The following is an 18,118-nucleotide window of genomic DNA, read 5'->3' on the forward strand; positions in this document are numbered from 1 at the left end:
GCTGGGTGCTAGGGTGGAAAATAGAGACAGAACATCCCCTGCAATCCCAAACATTTTTGAGTCAGCAACTAGGAAGTCAAATCCCTCATATAAAACAGTTATCAGAAAGAACATGGCATCCAGTCACTCAAAACCTGTGAGGTGGAGCAAGTCCAGGCAGAGCAGCAAAAGCCTCAGTTCTTTATGGGCAAAGGTGCCCAGAAAAACACACTTAAGGTCTATCAGATTGGAATGCTCCTTGTTCCTTTAGGATGAATTTTTAAATGGAAAACAAGGAACGCAGTTTTCTTCTCCACTTGTTTAGGGAGGTATTAAAGGATGCTACACAGTTCCTCACAAATTGGAGATACCTGCCTAAGTTTTCAGGAAAAGCAGCTCCTTCCTGTGAAGGGCTCAGCAGCTGTGCAGTGCCCTGTGTGTAGGTACAGATCCTTTTTGTGTTCACTTAAAACTGAATACTGTATAAAACATCATATAAAATGCAACTCCCCACACAAGGGTTCTTCTGAAAATATGATCCCTTCCGACACAAATGGAAGGCACAATTCCTGCTGATGGACACCTACATCAAATTCAACGTGGTATCGTTTTGTTACACTATTCATGTTCAATTTTAGAAAAAATTTAATTCACACAATGTAGAGTAGAAAGCAGAGGAAATGAAATATCAAGAAAATACATCCTTCTTTTTCTTATGTCTGACGTATCTATGAAGTATATGAAATATACTTTATTATAGCTGAAGAAGATAAAAGTGCAATAATAAACTTCCTCTTGTCTCTTTTGACTTCTTTTTAGCTGTGCCTATTCTGTCATATTTCAAAAGATTTAGAGCCCAATAAGGCAAATTCAATGGGAATCTAAGACCCAGTACAGACATCTACATTTTGCAGATACTGGGTAAGTAACAGTGTAATGGATGTCCTGTATACTTACACGTGGCATGCACTCAGAGCAGAACCTGGGCCCAGCAATGTTCAAGCTGGATGAACCAAAAGATAAGACATGGATCTACACAGGCATAAAATCCAGCAAAATTTACTTCTGGGTTTGTTTACTTTGATTCTTTGATTTAATTATTTTCAAAGTTGGATTTGTCACCTGACAACCTGTGGAGTGGGAAGCTTTCTCTATGCAGGACGTAGATTCTTTTTTTTCAGTGTCTCTGAGGTCAAATTCAGACCGTTTTGGACCAAGGTATGATCCAGGACATTGGATCAATCACAATAAAGATGTCCTTGCTGCCCATCTCTTATGCAAAGGAAAACTCAGGAAGTGCAGCCTGTTCTTAGCAGAAGATTGGTGAGAAAGCTCTGAAGGTATTACAAGAAAATTCCATCCTGAGGTCAGAGCAATAAAACAACCAAAGCTTCTGCTCTTTGATTTTATGACCAGAATCCCTTGGTAGTTACAGACTTGTATAATGCAGTTGCTTATCTACCTTTTTTTTTTGTTTTTTTTTTTTAATTTTATTACAGATTATTTTCCAACCATCTTGATACAGTCTCTGGTCTTTATATCCCTCCCTCTGTTATATTCAGCAGGGAATGAGGTCTGTTTTATTTCATGAACTATCCCTTCTGCCAACAACCACAAACACCAATCAATCCTGGTGCAGTGGGAAGGCTTTAGAGCTGGGAATGTTAAACACCCCTCTCCTGGCATTGCAGTCCTGGAGAGGGAGTTGTGCAGTTTATCTTGATCAGATATTTTATGCAAACTGATGGAAGAAAGAAATGTGATTACCACCTGGCTAAAATGCTACTTAGATACTCCACATGGCACTTTAATTCCTCTCCACCCAAAGCTTGGCTATTACAAAGAAATTGATTTATTGTAGTCACACTTTTAAACTGGACAGCTCTGCCACCTAATTCAAATACAAAGAGACATTAATGGATTGCTGGAAATTTAGCTTAATAGAACAAAATGGTGGAAAAAACACAGTTACAATTGCTTTTTAGCCTAAAGAAAGATTCTTCTTGTTTAACAGAACAATTGTAGCTTTATTTTTGGTTGACACACTTCAATAAAGTGAGCCTACCCACCTGGCATACCTTTTGCAGTGATGTGCTATTACTTCTAATTTTATCTTGATGTCTGCAAAGTTCACTCCATCTACATTTCTTTCCAAGAAAAGCACTCAGAAAACATCTTCCCAGTTTGAAAAAAGAGGCATTGCAGTATGGGTTACAGAAAAACCACATTATTTTGTTTGGTTGTCTAAGAATTTTATTCCCTATGAAAGGAGACAGGCTAATGCCAGAGAACAAAAGGCCTTCTGTCATTTTTGTTTCTTACTGCCTGTGCAAGCACACTTCTGACACATGCCAGCCTTGCAGGTTTGGGGAACAAGAATGAAAAAACTTTTTCTACACCCATCTGACCCTCTACTCAGGTGGGACACTGTGTGAAGTTGGTGAATCTAACTATGGGAGCTGAAAAAAATGTTCAGGTGTTGTTAAGAAAAGCTCTTCTGCACCCCCACAGAGGAATCAGAGAGACAGTGTCAGGAGGGAAAGCACAAATAACGCCCTGCTGGCTCCTCCCTAGTCCATCCACAGCCCATATTGGCATCCCTGGTGCACAAGCAGAGTCCCATTTTAGTCGAGAACTCCTCCCCTGGATTTCAGAGCCTGGCACAAATGAAAGCTGTGTGAAACTTCAGCCTAAACTGGATTGGAACCCCCTAGGAATATTTAGTGGGGATTAAAGAGGTGTGTTTTCATTTCAGGTGGCTCCACAGGAGGCAAGTGAATAAGGCTGAAGGGCAAAGCAACTGCAAGAACTGTTGATCATGTCCTACACCAGGTCTTTAGCACAACCTAAGAGCTTCCACATTACAGAATTTCTGCTTATAATAACTGTCCTTCAAAGAAATAGCCCCCTGCATCCCAACCTCAGGACTTCATTGGCATGAATATGGTGTAAAGTCACAATATTGCTGAGTGGAACACCAATTATCTTTGTGTAACAACTTTTTAGTTTGAACCACCAGATTTGGCACTTTAAGCTGGTCTGCCTTCTCCTTTCTTCCTTCTTAAAAGCAACATAAATATAATTTTTCCCCAAAACACTTTGGATTCAATAAATTGATATAATTCAACAGAACACAGTTTTACTGGGATATTTCCCACTATCTATAATCAGATGACTAAGGACAATGTAAAAAAGCACCAAGAGCAAAAATCTACTCAGTCTCCAGTCTCCCAGACAAGATGTTTTAAGATTAGATCTGAGAGATTTCTCTGGCTCTACAACTTGTACTTGCATTTAAATGTACACAGGTATTTTGAAGCACAGACCAGGCTTTGTAATCAGCAACACCCTTTTGGGGATGCATTTTGATAAAATTTTGGGTTCTTTTTTTTTTTTTTTTTTTAATTTGTATTTGAAAAGTTTGCCTTTTCTGTGCTTTATTTCTCTAGGTGACATCTTGACATCTTAAAACACATTGCACTTTCTCCTTCCTCCTTGTTTTGAGACCAGGATGACTATAAATCCAACTATCTGTTTTAATTAAACCTTCTACTTACAAATGCTAGAGGCTAGAAAGGTTGAATTTCCTAAGTATTTTGCTAGTACTTTTTAGTCTATAATTTGATTTTCCTGCATTGTCCTTATTACTTCACTGCCATTTTGTTGCTTACTTATATGCTTATTAATGTGTTTAAGGGTGACAGTCTAAAAATTTTCTATCTGCAGGTTCTCCTTGAGCTATCCTCTCTTTCCTTCCTATCCTTACAGCTGTAAGAGTATTTGAACTAAAATATTCTGACTGATTTAATGAGGGACTACTAAATGTCTTACCATGCAGACTTGCTACAGATCTCCTCACTTCAATTGCCTTTGTTAGTCTCTGGAACAGACTCTGTTTGTTTAGTAACAAATTATGAAACAGCAATTATAAAGATCTGTCAAACTGCTTTATGCATATCACTGCAAAAATATGAAAAAAGATTTCTCTGTTACTTCTTATACCTCTCACCATTTCAGATTTGCTGCCTCATAGTCCAAGCCATGCTTTAGGGTTGGAATATACAGCACATTTTATACATCCCTTTCTCATTACTTCTATTTATGTATTTTTTTTCTGTCATATGTATCCTTCAAGCAACCTTACATTCAATCCCACCATTTGCATTTGTTAATGCACAGTGTATTTGGGTATTATTAAAATATGTTAATACCCCAAAATGATAGCTGGAAACATTTAAGTAGGAAAGTGAGTACATTACCAAGTTCTGTGCCTGATGCAAGCTGTGCTCTCCTGTCTCCATCTATTGATCTGCACTTCCCCTGATCTGTGTGTGATATCTATGTCTCCAGTACAGCCCAGCATGCTGTGAGCCTACAACTGGGCTTCAAAGTAACAGTCCAAGTTTGGGAAAGCTTCATCTGATTGAGAAGTGACAGTGGCAGAATTCATTGGGGTGCATCCTACTCTGGCAACAAATCCCAGAGTTGCACAAGGAGATGTAAGGGGGATAAACTAAACCCTGCCAGCTACCAGCTCCTCATCCAGGGAGTCACAAGCAGTGACTCTGCATCTTGTGATCCAGTCCTTGTCAGAGCATGGTGTTATGATCCTACCTTCTCCACCTATCAGGTATATCCAAAGTTCTCCATAAATAAATAAATTTTTAAAAAAAAGGGAAATTCCCATTCTTATCTCTACAGGTAGAGACTGAGGGATACTTAACACAAAATTAATTTTACTTTTTGTGTGTGCACGAAGATTGTTTTAGACCAAATGCCTGGCAATGCACCGTGTGCCTTATAGTAGCATCTACCTGCACACTTCTGCAGAGCTGGGCTCCTGCTGCCAGGACATGGATACCCCTAAGTATTTCCCTCATTTTGTAATCCTAATCAGTCCACTTCCACATAAGAGATATCCCAAGTGAGATCTTCACCAATATAGGAATAATTTTTCCTCTCTGCATTGTTTTACCATGTAATAAGTTGGTTATAGGGTTAGAAACAGGCTAAGGCATGAAGTGCTTTGCATTGGGGTGGGGACCCTTCCCATTCTGACCCTCCCTATTCCATGCTCATTCCTCAAATGACTGTCAGCCATCCTTTCTCCAGCTGAAAAGTCTGGACTCAGCTCTCTGCAGAATGTAATTTTATAGGATTCAAGCAAAATTAGTTCCTCAGGGTATATTTTGCTATTTTTAATTTTGAATGCCATTTCTAGTCATGGAATATGATCTTGTTTTGATAAGTACTGCACAAAATAAGCTGTCAAGAAAAATAGATTTCCATCCTAGGCACACTCAACCTCCAGAGAAAGGTCTGTCTACAGTAGGTAGGAAAGAAACTTGGGCACCTAGAGCTACACATGATGGGTGTATACTTGTAGCCTTGAAAATTTAAGGATCTAAGTGAAGCAAGGTTTTAAGACAGAATTACCTTTGAGCAGAAGAAGGGGGGGACCCCTAAATAATTAAGTTTTCAGGCAAACAAACTTTATCTGAAAACAAGCTGTAAATTTCAAGATTAAGAAATTGTCTCTAAGATTGATGTAATTATGTTGATTGGTGAGACAACTCAAGAGAAATAGGTAGCTGGCACCATTGAAGCTGGAGAAAGTGAGAGATAAAAAGGAGTTATGGCTCAATAATTTTTCCTCCCCTATATTTTTATATTGTATCACACTGGTATGAACTTAAGCTCCCATGCTCATCTTTTTTGAAGTTAGGCTGTAGTTCTCCTTTGAGGATGAAGGCTGAAAGGTCAGACAAAGAGAGGCTGTTTTCTGAGAAACACCCTTCCTCTGATAATAGTTGTGTTCATAAATTTAGTTCATTCTGGGCTATTCTTTGGTTTCACCCCATCACATCTATGATGGTATTTACATGACTCTAATGTGAGCTTTTCTCTCCTTTCTTATTTGGAAGTCATAAAACAAGCCAAATGAAGGTAAAGAGCATAAAGAAACAACAAAACAGGGCTGCAAAGCTGATGGGTAGTGATTGTAGTACACCAGAGACCAAGTTGTCAATGTTTTTGTTAGTGTAATATCAAAGGAGTTTGAAGACAAGACTCCTGTCTTGAGGGAAAACTTCATACCTTACAGAGGAGTCCTTGGAGAAGATATAAAAGTGCTTGCTTGAAAAAGGAGCTGCACTGGAAGCTCACAAAAATGATTTCCAATTCATAAATAAGGAAGCTACAGGGAGAGTCAGAACTGACCATGAAGGGTCTTGAAACTCAAGACAACTAAGAAAACTTTTTTGTTGTTGGTTTTTGTTTTTTTTTTAAAGGGGCACTTTCAGCAGAACAAAATGCAGAAAGAGTGCTAGTTAAAGACCAGAGAAAATAATACAGGAAACCACTGAAGCAATGGACTAGAGGTTGTATGGGTCAATCATAGACATGTAATTGAAGGCAAATTGGCAAAACTTAAATGGACTCACTATGAAGGAATAATTGAGCAAGAGAAAGCCACAGGAAAGAAAATGAAGATGACAAGGTCAGCTACTGCAGGTTTTAATCTGAACTAAATTAGTCATCAGACATGAAAAGATTGCAGAAGAGAACACACAAGTTTTATTTGAGATAAAAGGATATCAGTTTGGTGTGAGAGAAGCAAAACTGCAAGTTGTCTCCCTGGGACCACCAGATGAGTTGTTTTGCACTTGAGAATACTCAGGGATGAACTACAGATAGAAAAGCCTATGGTCTTGGAGAGCCCCCCAAAACTGCAGAACAATCTGGAAAATTCTCCAGAATAAGAGAGAGATAAGAGAAAAGGCAAGAAAATGCAGATATGGAAGGTTGAATGCCATGGTACCACAGCAGGACATCAGTCAGTGACATCTGAGGCTGTTTAAGTGACTGAGAGGCGTGCAGGCTAAACTTTGAAGAAGCAGCAATGAGCAACTTGGCTGGCATTGCAGTGAGAGCACGAGGTGGACAGGGTGTTTGGGAGCATATAAGATGAAACAGGAGAAACTGAACTCAGATAAAACATCCAGGAAATGTGGAAGATAAAAGGATTTTGGCACTAGTTGGCTGACTTGGTTGCTGCACTGAATACGTCTGTGTCGTTCCATTTCTTCATCTGTAGGATGATTCAAATTTGAGCTACATTTTCATGTGAATAAAGGCAAGCCCTGCACAAAATCACTTTTACAGGTGTTCTACTCAAGTTAAAACTATTGAAAACTCTATAGAAAGTCAAAGTTAGATCTTAGGACTGTTCCTGAGGGAGAGCAAAACTTTTGCTGCTTTGAATTCTGAGGAAATGAGGCAGCAGGAAAAGTTTTTACATTTCATTTTCAAGCTATGCAGAGAATCTTCCTCAAGCTCTGTTAACTGTCACAGATCACTTGCTATATGTCCAAAACACATTGACTCCCTAAGCTAATCCAGATAACTGTTCCCCTTTTGATAATGTCTGAAAATAACTTCACCCAGTGTTTGTAGTGCTCTCTGGTCAGGATCCTAAATCTTTGCACTGCTGCAAGTTTGTTTAAGCCGAAGATACGGAAATAAAGATACACAGAATTATTATAGGGGGGACAAAAAGTCATAAATCTTTCTCCAGGCTGATTATTTCTGTGGGTCATGGAAACTGAAGCTGATTTGTGACAAGGCTGTGAGAAATATGCTTTGCAATGTAATATACCCCACTCTTCCACCTCTGCAAAGTGACATGTTGGCTACCTATAACTCATTAAACATGCTGGAGCCAGTGGATGAGGCTTTCCTCCTGTCATTATTAACAGCACTTCACTGGTAAATCTGGCTCAGGTTTTATGTTGAGAGTTGCTTTCCAGGCAAAGCACACTATATGATAAATAAGGCCACCCATGATAATACAAAGGGAGAAGAGTTGGTGCATTTGACACCCTCAGGCACCTGTTGGCTCCAAATTGTGGACTACGCTTTTTACAAAATAGTTAAATTGCACCTTCAGCTGTGGGGCTGAGCCCATCAAGGTCTTAAGGGTACTCCTGAGCCTTATTGCTTGTAGAGTAAATAACAGAACAGCTCATCTGCCCAAGAAGCATCACCTCTGGAGGCAGAAGGGAAGCAGTGTCTGGGTTGATCATTAGTTTGCTAACCAGCAGTTGCATAGTGTAGCTGATCCCTTGTAGAGAATTAAAATATAGGTAGGATGGGAGTACAGTCTCAGCATTTTTACACACTCTTGCCTTTTTTTGCTTCCCATCCCTTTCCCAGCCACTGTAAAATCTCTGAATCATAGTACAGATCCAATATTCAAAAAGTCTCTTTTGGTTATCTCTTGTTTTCCTTGTCTTTTTCTTGGCCAGCTCCGTGGTCAGAAATGCTCACAATGAAGTTTTCTAGACTTGCACATATGAGCTAGATCTTGCTGTGGTGTGGTCAGGGTATCTGCTACCAGAATTGCAATTCCAACATCAAATTTGTGAGTAAATCATGATAATTAGTTAATTCAGGATTTTTTTTTTTCAGTAGAAATCTTCATGCTGCTGCTACTGCTGAAAACAAGAAAAACCATGTCCATTTATTAATAATTTGTTCTATCACAGAATAGCAAATCATTATTATCTCTTTCTTCCCCAGACAAATCACCTCAGCAAAGCTTTTTTATGGCCTATTCACAGGTAGTTCAAACAATATTATTACTATTACAGTACTCTCAGGAAGGTAAAAGTACCATCCACAGTGTCCACAGAAAACAAATGGGCTCAGCATGTTTCCACTGGCAATGCAAGCAAGATCACAAGAAAATCAAAATCTCAAGGCAAAATTCCTTTTGATACTCTGTAGAAGTTGAAGAGGAAATATTATGAGAGCCTAAGAGGAGTTTTCTTTTAATGCACCATCCAGAAGCATTACTTCACCTGACAGTCACTCACAAGTTTCCCACCAGCTAAATATTTTGCAGCCAGAGTTAAATAGACAGAGGCTTCAAATGCATTTGGATTCTGCCCATGCAGCCTGGAAAAGGAAATTTCCACTTTGTACTGCTGAGAAAAATGTAGATGCTGTAGGCTATGGTATCATGTTCAGAGGAACAAGGTGGGGAGGATAGGGCATTAGGCACTATTATACACTAGGGAAGAAAGAGCAAACAGGGGCACAAAGGAAGTGCTTCATTATATTTTAAATGGGAATAGTTCCAAGGACAGGAAAGCCTGTGGTGCTTGTAAAGGATTAAGCAGGGTAATGTGCTTTTTAAGAAGACATAAAGAGGTATGTAATGTGATATGTTTAAGCCTAAATGATTTTTCTTGGATTCCTCAATGAATGTTTAAGCAGGCATGACTTAGGTCTCTGTAAATCCTCTCTGAATAAATAACTTCTGTGAAAATAGAGATTCCTTTGACAGAATGAGATGCATATTTCATAACCTATGCGAAAAAACAGAAAATCAATTTGAAATACATGAAACACTTATGAATAATAAAGAAAAAAAATAAGATAAAGGTGAATATTCTCCAGAATAATCCAAGCATACATAGGAATATGGCTACCTCCCCATCCACATTGATTTAACAGACCAGGAACACAAACAACTGTATGCTTGCCTCCCTTCAAATGCTTTTTGTTCTCTTTTGAGAAAGGAAGAGACAGTGAGTGGCAGAAAATATCTAAAGTGTCTGCTGTCTCCTGTTTGAGGTACTTAAAGCTCTGCTCTCTCTTTGGGGTAAATAAACCTAACCAGCTGCTATCTAAGCAGACTTGATGGTGGATATTCACTAAAGATGGAAAGGATCACATACAGTGATACACATGTACCTGATTTATGAGAAGAACAGAACCAAAAAACATCAATACCTGAAAACTTAAAACATCAAGATGACTCCATCTTATTTCTCTTGCTTCACCTGCCCTCCTACCAGGAAAAAAAAACAGGTTCAAGGGGTAGATTGCCTGATGCAAATTGGGGCTACACAATCATAGTCATTTTGGCTGTGTTTTATTTTCATTCACACAGGTGCCATTCACATCAAGTCACTGGTGCAGTAAGCACTTAGTCTGGATGAATGACTGGGATCATGCAAGAAGCAAATGAGTGATGATTCCCCTGCTCCTCCCCCTGTTTATATGTACTTTGGTATTAAACTGCTATTTTCTCCAAAATCTCCACCGTAATGTGCTAAAGACAAAGCTAAAGATTTTTAACATATAACAAAAATATTTGGCAAAGCCTCTTCTGCAAAGGCTACTTGCAAGCCTACATTTAACCTTGGAAAGAGTCTAGCAGGGAGTGCTGCTAAACAAAAGCACATCCACTGCATCCATAACATCCTTCCTGCACAATTCTCCCCCATCATAGAATCATAGAATTGGCTGGGTTGGAAGGGACCTCAGAGATCATCAAGTCCAACCCTTGATCCACTCCCGCTGCAGTTCCCAGCCCATGGCACTGAGTGCCACATCCAGTCTCTTTTTAAATATCTCCAGGGATGGAGAATCCACCACTTCCCTGGGCAGCCCATTCCAATGTCTGATCACCCTCTCAGTAAAGAAATTCTTTCTAATGTCCAACCTAAACCTCCCCTGGCACAACTTGAGACCTCTTGTGCCCTCTTGTCTTGCTGAGAGTTGCCTGGGAAAAGAGCCCAACCCCCCCCTGGCTCCAACCTCCTTTCAGGGAGTTGTAGAGAGTGATGAGGTCTCCTCTGAGCCTCCTCTTCTCCAGGCTGAACACCCCCAGCTCCCTCAGCCTCTCCTCATAGGACTTGTGCTGGATCCCTTCACCAGCCCAGTTGCCCTTCTCTGGACCTGCTCCAGCACCTCAATCTCCTTCCTGAACTGAGGGGCCCAGAACTGGACACAGGACTCGAGGTGTGGCCTCACCAGGGCTGAGCACAGAGGGAAGAATCACTTCCTTGGACCTGCTGGCGACGCTGTTTCTGATCCAGGCCAGGATGCCATTGGCCTTCTTGGCCACCTGGGCACACTGCTGGCTCATGTTCAGCTTCCTGTCAATCCAGACTCCCAGGTCCCTTTCTGCCACTCTGTGCCCAGCCTGGAGCTCCCCATGGGGTTGTTGTGGCCAAAGTGCAGGACCCGGCACTTGGCCTTGTTGAACCTCATCCCGTTGGAATCAGCCCAACTCTCCAGTCTGTCCAGGTCCCTCTGCAGAGCCCTCCTGCCTTCCAGCTGATCCACACTCCCCCCAGCTTAGTGTCATCTGCAAATTTGCTGATGATGGACTCAATCCCCTTATCTACATCATCAATAAAGATATTAAACAGAACCGGGCCCAACACTGATCCTGGGGGACACCACTGGTTAGCGGCCGCCATTTTGAGGCAGCCCCGTTCAGCACCACTCTCTGGGTGCCTCCAGCAGTTCCTAACCCAGCACAGAGTGCTCCTGTCTGAGCCCTGGGCTGACAGCTTTTCCAGGAGAATGCTGTGGGAGACGGTGTCAAAGGCCTTGCTGAAGTCCAGGTAGACTCCATCCACAGCCTTCCCCTCATCCACCAGACGGGTCACCCAATCATAAAAGGAGATCAGGTTGGTCAGACAGGACCTGCCCTTCCTAACCCCGTGCTGGCTGGGGCTGATCCCTTGCTCATCCTGTAGGAGCTGTGTGATTACCCCCAGGTTGATCTGCATCATGGTCCCTCCTTCCGAAGTCCCTTCCTGGTGATTAGGCAGCCCAGTGGAAATCCCTTTCTCTGTATCCATTGGGAAACACTCCTCAAGTCTCAGCCCTCAGATGACACTCCAGGAATGTGTGCTGAGGTAGCAGCCTCTAAAAACTTCAACAAACTGCTGTTCAGTCATGCTTAGCTGCTGATTAATGGTAGAAACAAAATGAAGCACAGAGGGAGACCTCTTGGCTTAGCTTGTCCAGGGTTATAATCTGGTTAACAGCTCTGATGTGGCCAGTTAAATTTGTTCAAGACCCTGATGAACATTTCAAAGTCTTTAAACAGGCCAAGGGGACCTATGAATTCTTCCCCCTGAAATGTTTCCATTTTTTTGAAGTATCTTACAGAGATTACAATCTCTGCCTCTTATCGGCTACCTTTTAAAATATTAATTTTCCTTGCCTAAGATTAGCTGTTAGCAACTCATTCTTTATCCAGCTTTCTTCCTAGGCGGGACAAATACAATCTCCCAAGAGCTTCTGTGTGAACAGGGACTGGCAAATGATCTTTTTCTGTGTTATCTCTTCCTGTAAGGTGAAAGAAAGAGAGAAACTGCACTCACACAGACGAATGTGCATGTTCATTACAATGGAGCCTAAGTCCTCTGATGTTTTAAAACAGGAGGGAGGTTGGCTGGATCACATGCTACAACTTGGTTTTTCATTTGAAAGTGCTTATTCACGGGAAGCAGAGGCATGAGAAATTAAAGAACTCAGATATTGCTGGTTTTGTGACAACAGCCATGTTTCCAGGAACAAGAAATCAAAGACTCTAATCTGGAATTACCTGCCAGCATCATCCACTGGTTGGTTTTTTTCAGCTGAAAGCCATTAGTCAACACAGCTGTGCTTGATATGCTCTGTTTTTTGATTCTTCTGAAACCCTTAGTATAACTTGGGAAGGCAAACAAGAGGGAGGGAAGCTTTTTTTGGACAGAAGGCAAAATCCAGCTTTATCACCCCCTTACAAACAGAGCTAAAATATATTTTCTCAAAAAACACAATTTCCTCTAGCCAATAAATCTTCAGGCTGTCTTTTTTTTTTCCTTGCTTCTTCAGATTATGCCTTTATCTACAGGAGTTTCAAAAGTGCAGTTCCCTAGGGCCTCTCCTGCCTCTTCTTTCATACTCTTAAGTCCTTCAGAGAAAATATGATCTCAGTTATACAGAGGGTGGATTAGTGATTTTTAAAACTCCAAAGAATGTTTGTTATTTTGTAGTTCTTTTAGTATCAAGAGGTCACCAGTGATTTCATTGTTCTTTTTAACATACTCTCTTCTATGTTTCTATCCAGTGTTAAAATAACAGAAATTACATGTTTTCCTGGCAACAGATTTTGGTGGAGACAAAAGGCAGAGTTTGTCTAGATTTTTATAAGTCTCTAAAGCAAGCTTAAAGCAAGGCAACATACAATTTCATGGATATTTGCTCTAATCAATCTTTACATCTTGAAGTTTAAAGCGAAATGTAGAAAATATGGTATTTCTCAGGTTTGATTTAAAACTTTGAATATGAAGACACAATGGTAGGGAAAAAGTTTGTATACAGTCACTCATTAACCCACAGTCACTCTCACAGAATTGTGTTCTTATTAAAGCTGTAGCTGTCAACCAAAGACATTGGAAGGAACTGCTGCATTCACAGATGTGCCTATAAAAACTGACTCTTGCTCTCAAAGTATTTTCCTACTGCTAAACATGCTACAGAAAGTGGTTGTGAGACAGACTCTTCTTTAAAGCCAGGCCATCTTTTTCTGCTTGCAATTCTCTAAAAATACATACATCAGAGCTACCACTGAAAGCCAAGATTTTCAGTGTCAGGAGTCCAGAAAAATAAATTAATCAATGTCTTGTACTAAAAGTACTTTAACCACTAGGTACAGTACATAGCCATGTCTTCTGAGGTTAGAAGTCTGCTGTTCTTATTCCCATTTTGCATCCTGACAAATGCATTCATCTGTCACCCCTGTAAGTACTTTCCAGAGTAAAACTAGGCACTTACATTTTAAAATGTCATAGAAAACAAGCTGTATAGTCATAGAATCATAGAATTGGCTGGGTTGGAAGGGACCTCAGAGATCATCAAGTCCAACCCTTGATCCACTCCCGCTGCAGTTCCCAGCCCATGGCACTGAGTGCCACATCCAGTCTCTTTTTAAATATCTCCAGGGATGGAGAATCCACCACTTCCCTGGGCAGCCCATTCCAATGTCTGATCATCCTCTCCGTAAAGAAATTTTTCCTAATATCCAACCTAAGCCTCCCCTGGCACAACTTGAGACCTCTTGTGCCCTCTTGTCTTGAGAGTCCCAACTCTCTGTGCCAATGCAAGGGGCTTGCAGAAACTGTAACCAGGCACAATCACCACTTGGTTGCAAATACATCACTTGTAGTTAAAAAGCAACGACTGAGTAAATGTGGTGTTAGAGCAGAGAGTTTCCAATGGGAAGCAAGAATAAGGCATGTCACTACCTTTTGAATTCCGGCGGTCGACTCCACAACGTTGTTCTCCGAGCTGTTGCTCCTGTTAATCATCCTCCACATCTGGGAATACATGCTGTCCCTCTCAAAAGGATTCATTCCTTTCACTCGGACGTGCTCGTAGACCGCGGAGTCCAAGACAGTCCCATAAGGAATATCCGTCTGCCTTGAGAGATCCTGGAAAGACCTGGATTGTTGGTGAAGAAAAGAGACACAGGAGACTTGAAGCCTCGTTTTCAAGAGGGAGAAGCTGCAGGCAAGCAAAAGGTAACACTTAGGAAGATGGCTGTCAAGCCAGTTTTTTTTATTCCTTGGGGTTTTTTTTTCCTTCTTTTCTTAAAAGACAAAGTGAGACTGAAAAATTGGTTTTATGCTTTAAGGCACAAGGAGGAAGACAGAGTGAAAGGAAGAGGTGGAAAAAAAAATGGATGAAAGGGGAAGAGAAGGAGTTAGAGGATGCTGTCAAATGCTAAACTCCTTTTAGCAGGGAGAAAGGAGAAGCAAGAGCATTACAGGACCTCCAGCCATACACAGCAAGCTCAATGAGAGCTGGTAACTGCTTACAAGGTTATGGTGGCACCACAGACCCCGCTGCTGGGAAGTTAGCAGCAGGATTCATCAAATCTAACCCAAAAAGCATGTGGGCTGAGTACTTCTATGTGCTCCTGGGTTACAAAGTGAAGAGCAGCTTTTTGGAGGTATTCCTGCACTGAACTATGCACCAGACACATAGGTCACATCCTACATTATTTTTAGCAAAAGGAAGTTTTTGTTGTGATTTTAAGAACAGCCTTTTCACCACTGCCTGTGCATGTTACTTAGTCCGGTGAATTTGTTCTCCTTTTCTAGTCTTATCCATTCCCAACAAGAAAAATACACCAGTTTAGAAATTTCTGAAGCATCCCAGATAATGGTATTGTCAACCGTGCTTGGGATTTAAAAAATTATAATAGAACCCTTTAAAGTCTTCTTACCTTCTAGCCTTTATTTTTCTGTCCTATAGAATAGGTCTGTACCTTTGGTTCTTTAATGGCATTCATTAAAGTTTCAAAATAACTACTGCAATCTGTCTACTCCCTAAAACCCATTACAGCTTTCCCAGCACAAATTAACTTTCTATAAACTGTACAAATCTAGTGGTTGACACCTAAGAACAAAACAAGGGGCTTAATGCTGTCCTAAAGTAGGCAATACCAAATTATAATAGTCACAAAAAAATGCAACTATAAATGTAGGAAACTCATCAAACTCTAAGTTTGTTCCTGAAACATGTAAATATAGAAGACAGTGAAAAAGGCTCTAAAGAGAAAAAAAAAAAAAGGATTCTTAGGTGTTATAGGGATAGCACTGAAGAAAAGAGGCATCAGATCTCAAAGGATATGCATGCCTCTGAACACAAGAGAAAGCAGGAAAAGAAGAAATCAATAGAGCTCAATGGCAAGAGGTTAGGTGAGTCAAAAAGAAATCCTTTGAAATTCAGACACCCGGGCTTAGAGAAATATTGAACAGCTAAATTCTAAGCAGGCAACATACAGCAAATATAAGAAAGGGATAACTCTACTTTTGAAGAGCAAATAACTAATGGTATTAAAACCTCCACAATCCTCTCCTCTTTCTCCAGCAAGATGGAATCCTTCTTCAAGAAAATAAGCAGCAGCGAACCTGCAAAGGATCTGTACACATCTGGGATTGTCAAAGAAGAGCTGGTAGATAAAGCTTTTCCTGAAATCAAGTATATTTGTCTTCTACCAGAGGACTGAGACATGCCCTTTTCCAGGAAGAAAAATGTGAGACTGCAGTAGACTGAGGTATCAGGAGCTCCAGCTAATTTCTAATTGAAAAGCAAAAAACCCACCCTAAAAATAAAAATTATCAAGTTCAGATAAACATGAAATGGCTGAGCAGTAAGCAAAAATGTGGAACCTCATTAAAGCCACTGCATGAAAGTGAAGCAGACAATATTTTTTAAAGACTTTAGTGTAATCAGAGGAATTACAAAAGTAAACTGTTAAGAAGTAATACTTAGAGGTTTGATAAATAAACTGACAAGAGGATTTATAGATATCAAAGATCAGTCTTGAAGATTAGACATAGCCACCAGGTAAATTCTCTGGGGAAAGTGGTTCAATCATCTATTACACTTTGGAAGTTCTAAAATATCCCCCAAAATTAAAAAAGGCCTTAATCTCATCAAACAATGTGCAGAAGACAAAGTATGGAAAGGCTACACAGTAGGAATTTAGAAGAAAATTCCTGGCAACCCAGGACAGCATCAGAAAAGCCTATACTCAGCTTGAGTGGATGTTCTTGAGGGGCTTCAAAAGCAACAAGAAGAGATTTTGTAGAAATAAAGGCTGAAAAAGGAAAGCATGGAGTGGTGAGGGAGACAGCAGACAGAGCTAAGCCTGGGGTACTCAATGCCTTCTTTGCACCACTCTTCCCCAACAAGGTCTCCCATATTTCTGTGACTAGAGGCAGGGTTCAAGGAGGCAACCAGCAATAGCTGGTCAGGTAAATCCCAACCAGACAAGGCAAGGAGAGCACTGGATCCATGGAATTCCGTGGGACCTGGCAGGCTGCATCAAAGTAAGCTGAGAGACATGATCTTACAAGGCTGCTTGCCTTAATTTTTGAAAGGTGAAGGAGACTGAAAAAGACCCCTGACCACCAGAGAAAGTAAATGCCCAGATTATATTAAAAAGAAAAGATAAAGAAGATTTATGGAATTAAGGCTGGTCATCCTACATCATGGAGTGAGTCCTCTCAGAGCACATTTCTGAGCACATAAAGGAGAAGCAGCTGAGCGGGAGCAGTCAATACTGATTTATCAAAGGTAAATTCAGTAAGTCATGCCTGACCAATCTGATTGTCTTCCCCAGTAAAATGACTTCTGTTGTGGACCAGAACAGAGAAATGGATGTAGTTTACCTTAATTTTAGCAAGGCTTTCAGTATTGTCTCCTGCAATATCCTTGTATCCAAATAAAGCAATTAGGTCTGGCTGGGTGGGAAATCAAATGGATAAATTCTTGGTTGGATAATCAGGCTCACAGGGTACCTACCCTGGAGGCTGGTAACAGGACTAACACAAAGATCTAACTTGCCAAATGTCTTTACACCTGGAGGAGGTAAGCACCCTCTTGTCCAGGTTGCAGACCAGGTGATGTTAGGTACAAGCCTATTGCTCAAGGACAGGCTGCCATCCAGGTGGACCTGGGAACGTTGGAGGAATATGCTGAATGGTGTGAAATTCATCAAAGAGAACTGCAAAGCCCTTCACTTGGGAAGAATAACTCCCCTTTGCAAGAAGCCAGGCTGGAGAGCACCTCTGCAGACAGGCATCCTGAGTCTTAGTGAGAATTTCTCCCTGCTTCCCCATTAGGGAAAGGCTGGCATAGAACTAAGTGTGTTACAGCTGCATTGACAGTCTGTCTGTCTGTCTGTCATCAACATCACTGATGAAAGGCACTAATAATTAAATGCACCATACCAGAGTCATGCACTCTGTGTTACTGCTGCTGCCACCAAGACACTTGTGTGTCTGCTGGCAGCGCTCACAAGTTCAACAAACTGTCACGGAATGCATCTTGTAATGTCCTGTAATTGCTGTGTTGTCACATAGATTGCTAAAAAAGCCTATAAAATACTTACTGAGTCTCCAATTTCTAGTGACAATGCCTAGCAAAATTGCAATCCTTATTTTATAAGACTCTGAATAGACATGTAATTTCTAATATAACAAGCGACAAAGCATTTTTCTGAAATACTATTGCTGCCTGGTATATAAATGATACCTATAGCTACTGCCACAAAACAGAACAGCTAGAAACAGAACAGAAGAGAGTTCCTCTGTGTATCCTGTGATTATAAAAGCAGCTTTGATGCAGCTTTTTTTTACAGAAAGGTAAAACCAACACAAGACACGATCTGTTATTTCAGAAGGGTACCACAGTTAGGTACGAGAAGTGAACTATGAGCAGCCTGAGAAGAAAGCAGGAGTGCCATCACACACAAAGGCATCACCAGCAGGGA

The 18,118-nt window shown here is 40.8% G+C and overlaps 1 protein-coding gene across 1 annotated transcript in view; it reads right to left on the reverse strand.

Annotated features, from left to right (window-relative positions):
• The window catches only part of GRID2 (glutamate ionotropic receptor delta type subunit 2), a 683,099-nt gene that overhangs the window by 75,454 nt on the left and 589,527 nt on the right, over nucleotides 1-18,118 (reverse strand). Inside the window, exon 13 of the mRNA XM_071742831.1 lies at nucleotides 14,079-14,274. Coding sequence (XP_071598932.1) covers nucleotides 14,079-14,274 — 196 coding nt within the window. The remainder of the gene's footprint in view (nucleotides 1-14,078; nucleotides 14,275-18,118) is intronic.

This window comes from Heliangelus exortis, chromosome 4 (genome assembly GCF_036169615.1).
Source record: "Heliangelus exortis chromosome 4, bHelExo1.hap1, whole genome shotgun sequence".
Taxonomy (NCBI): domain Eukaryota; kingdom Metazoa; phylum Chordata; class Aves; order Apodiformes; family Trochilidae; genus Heliangelus; species Heliangelus exortis.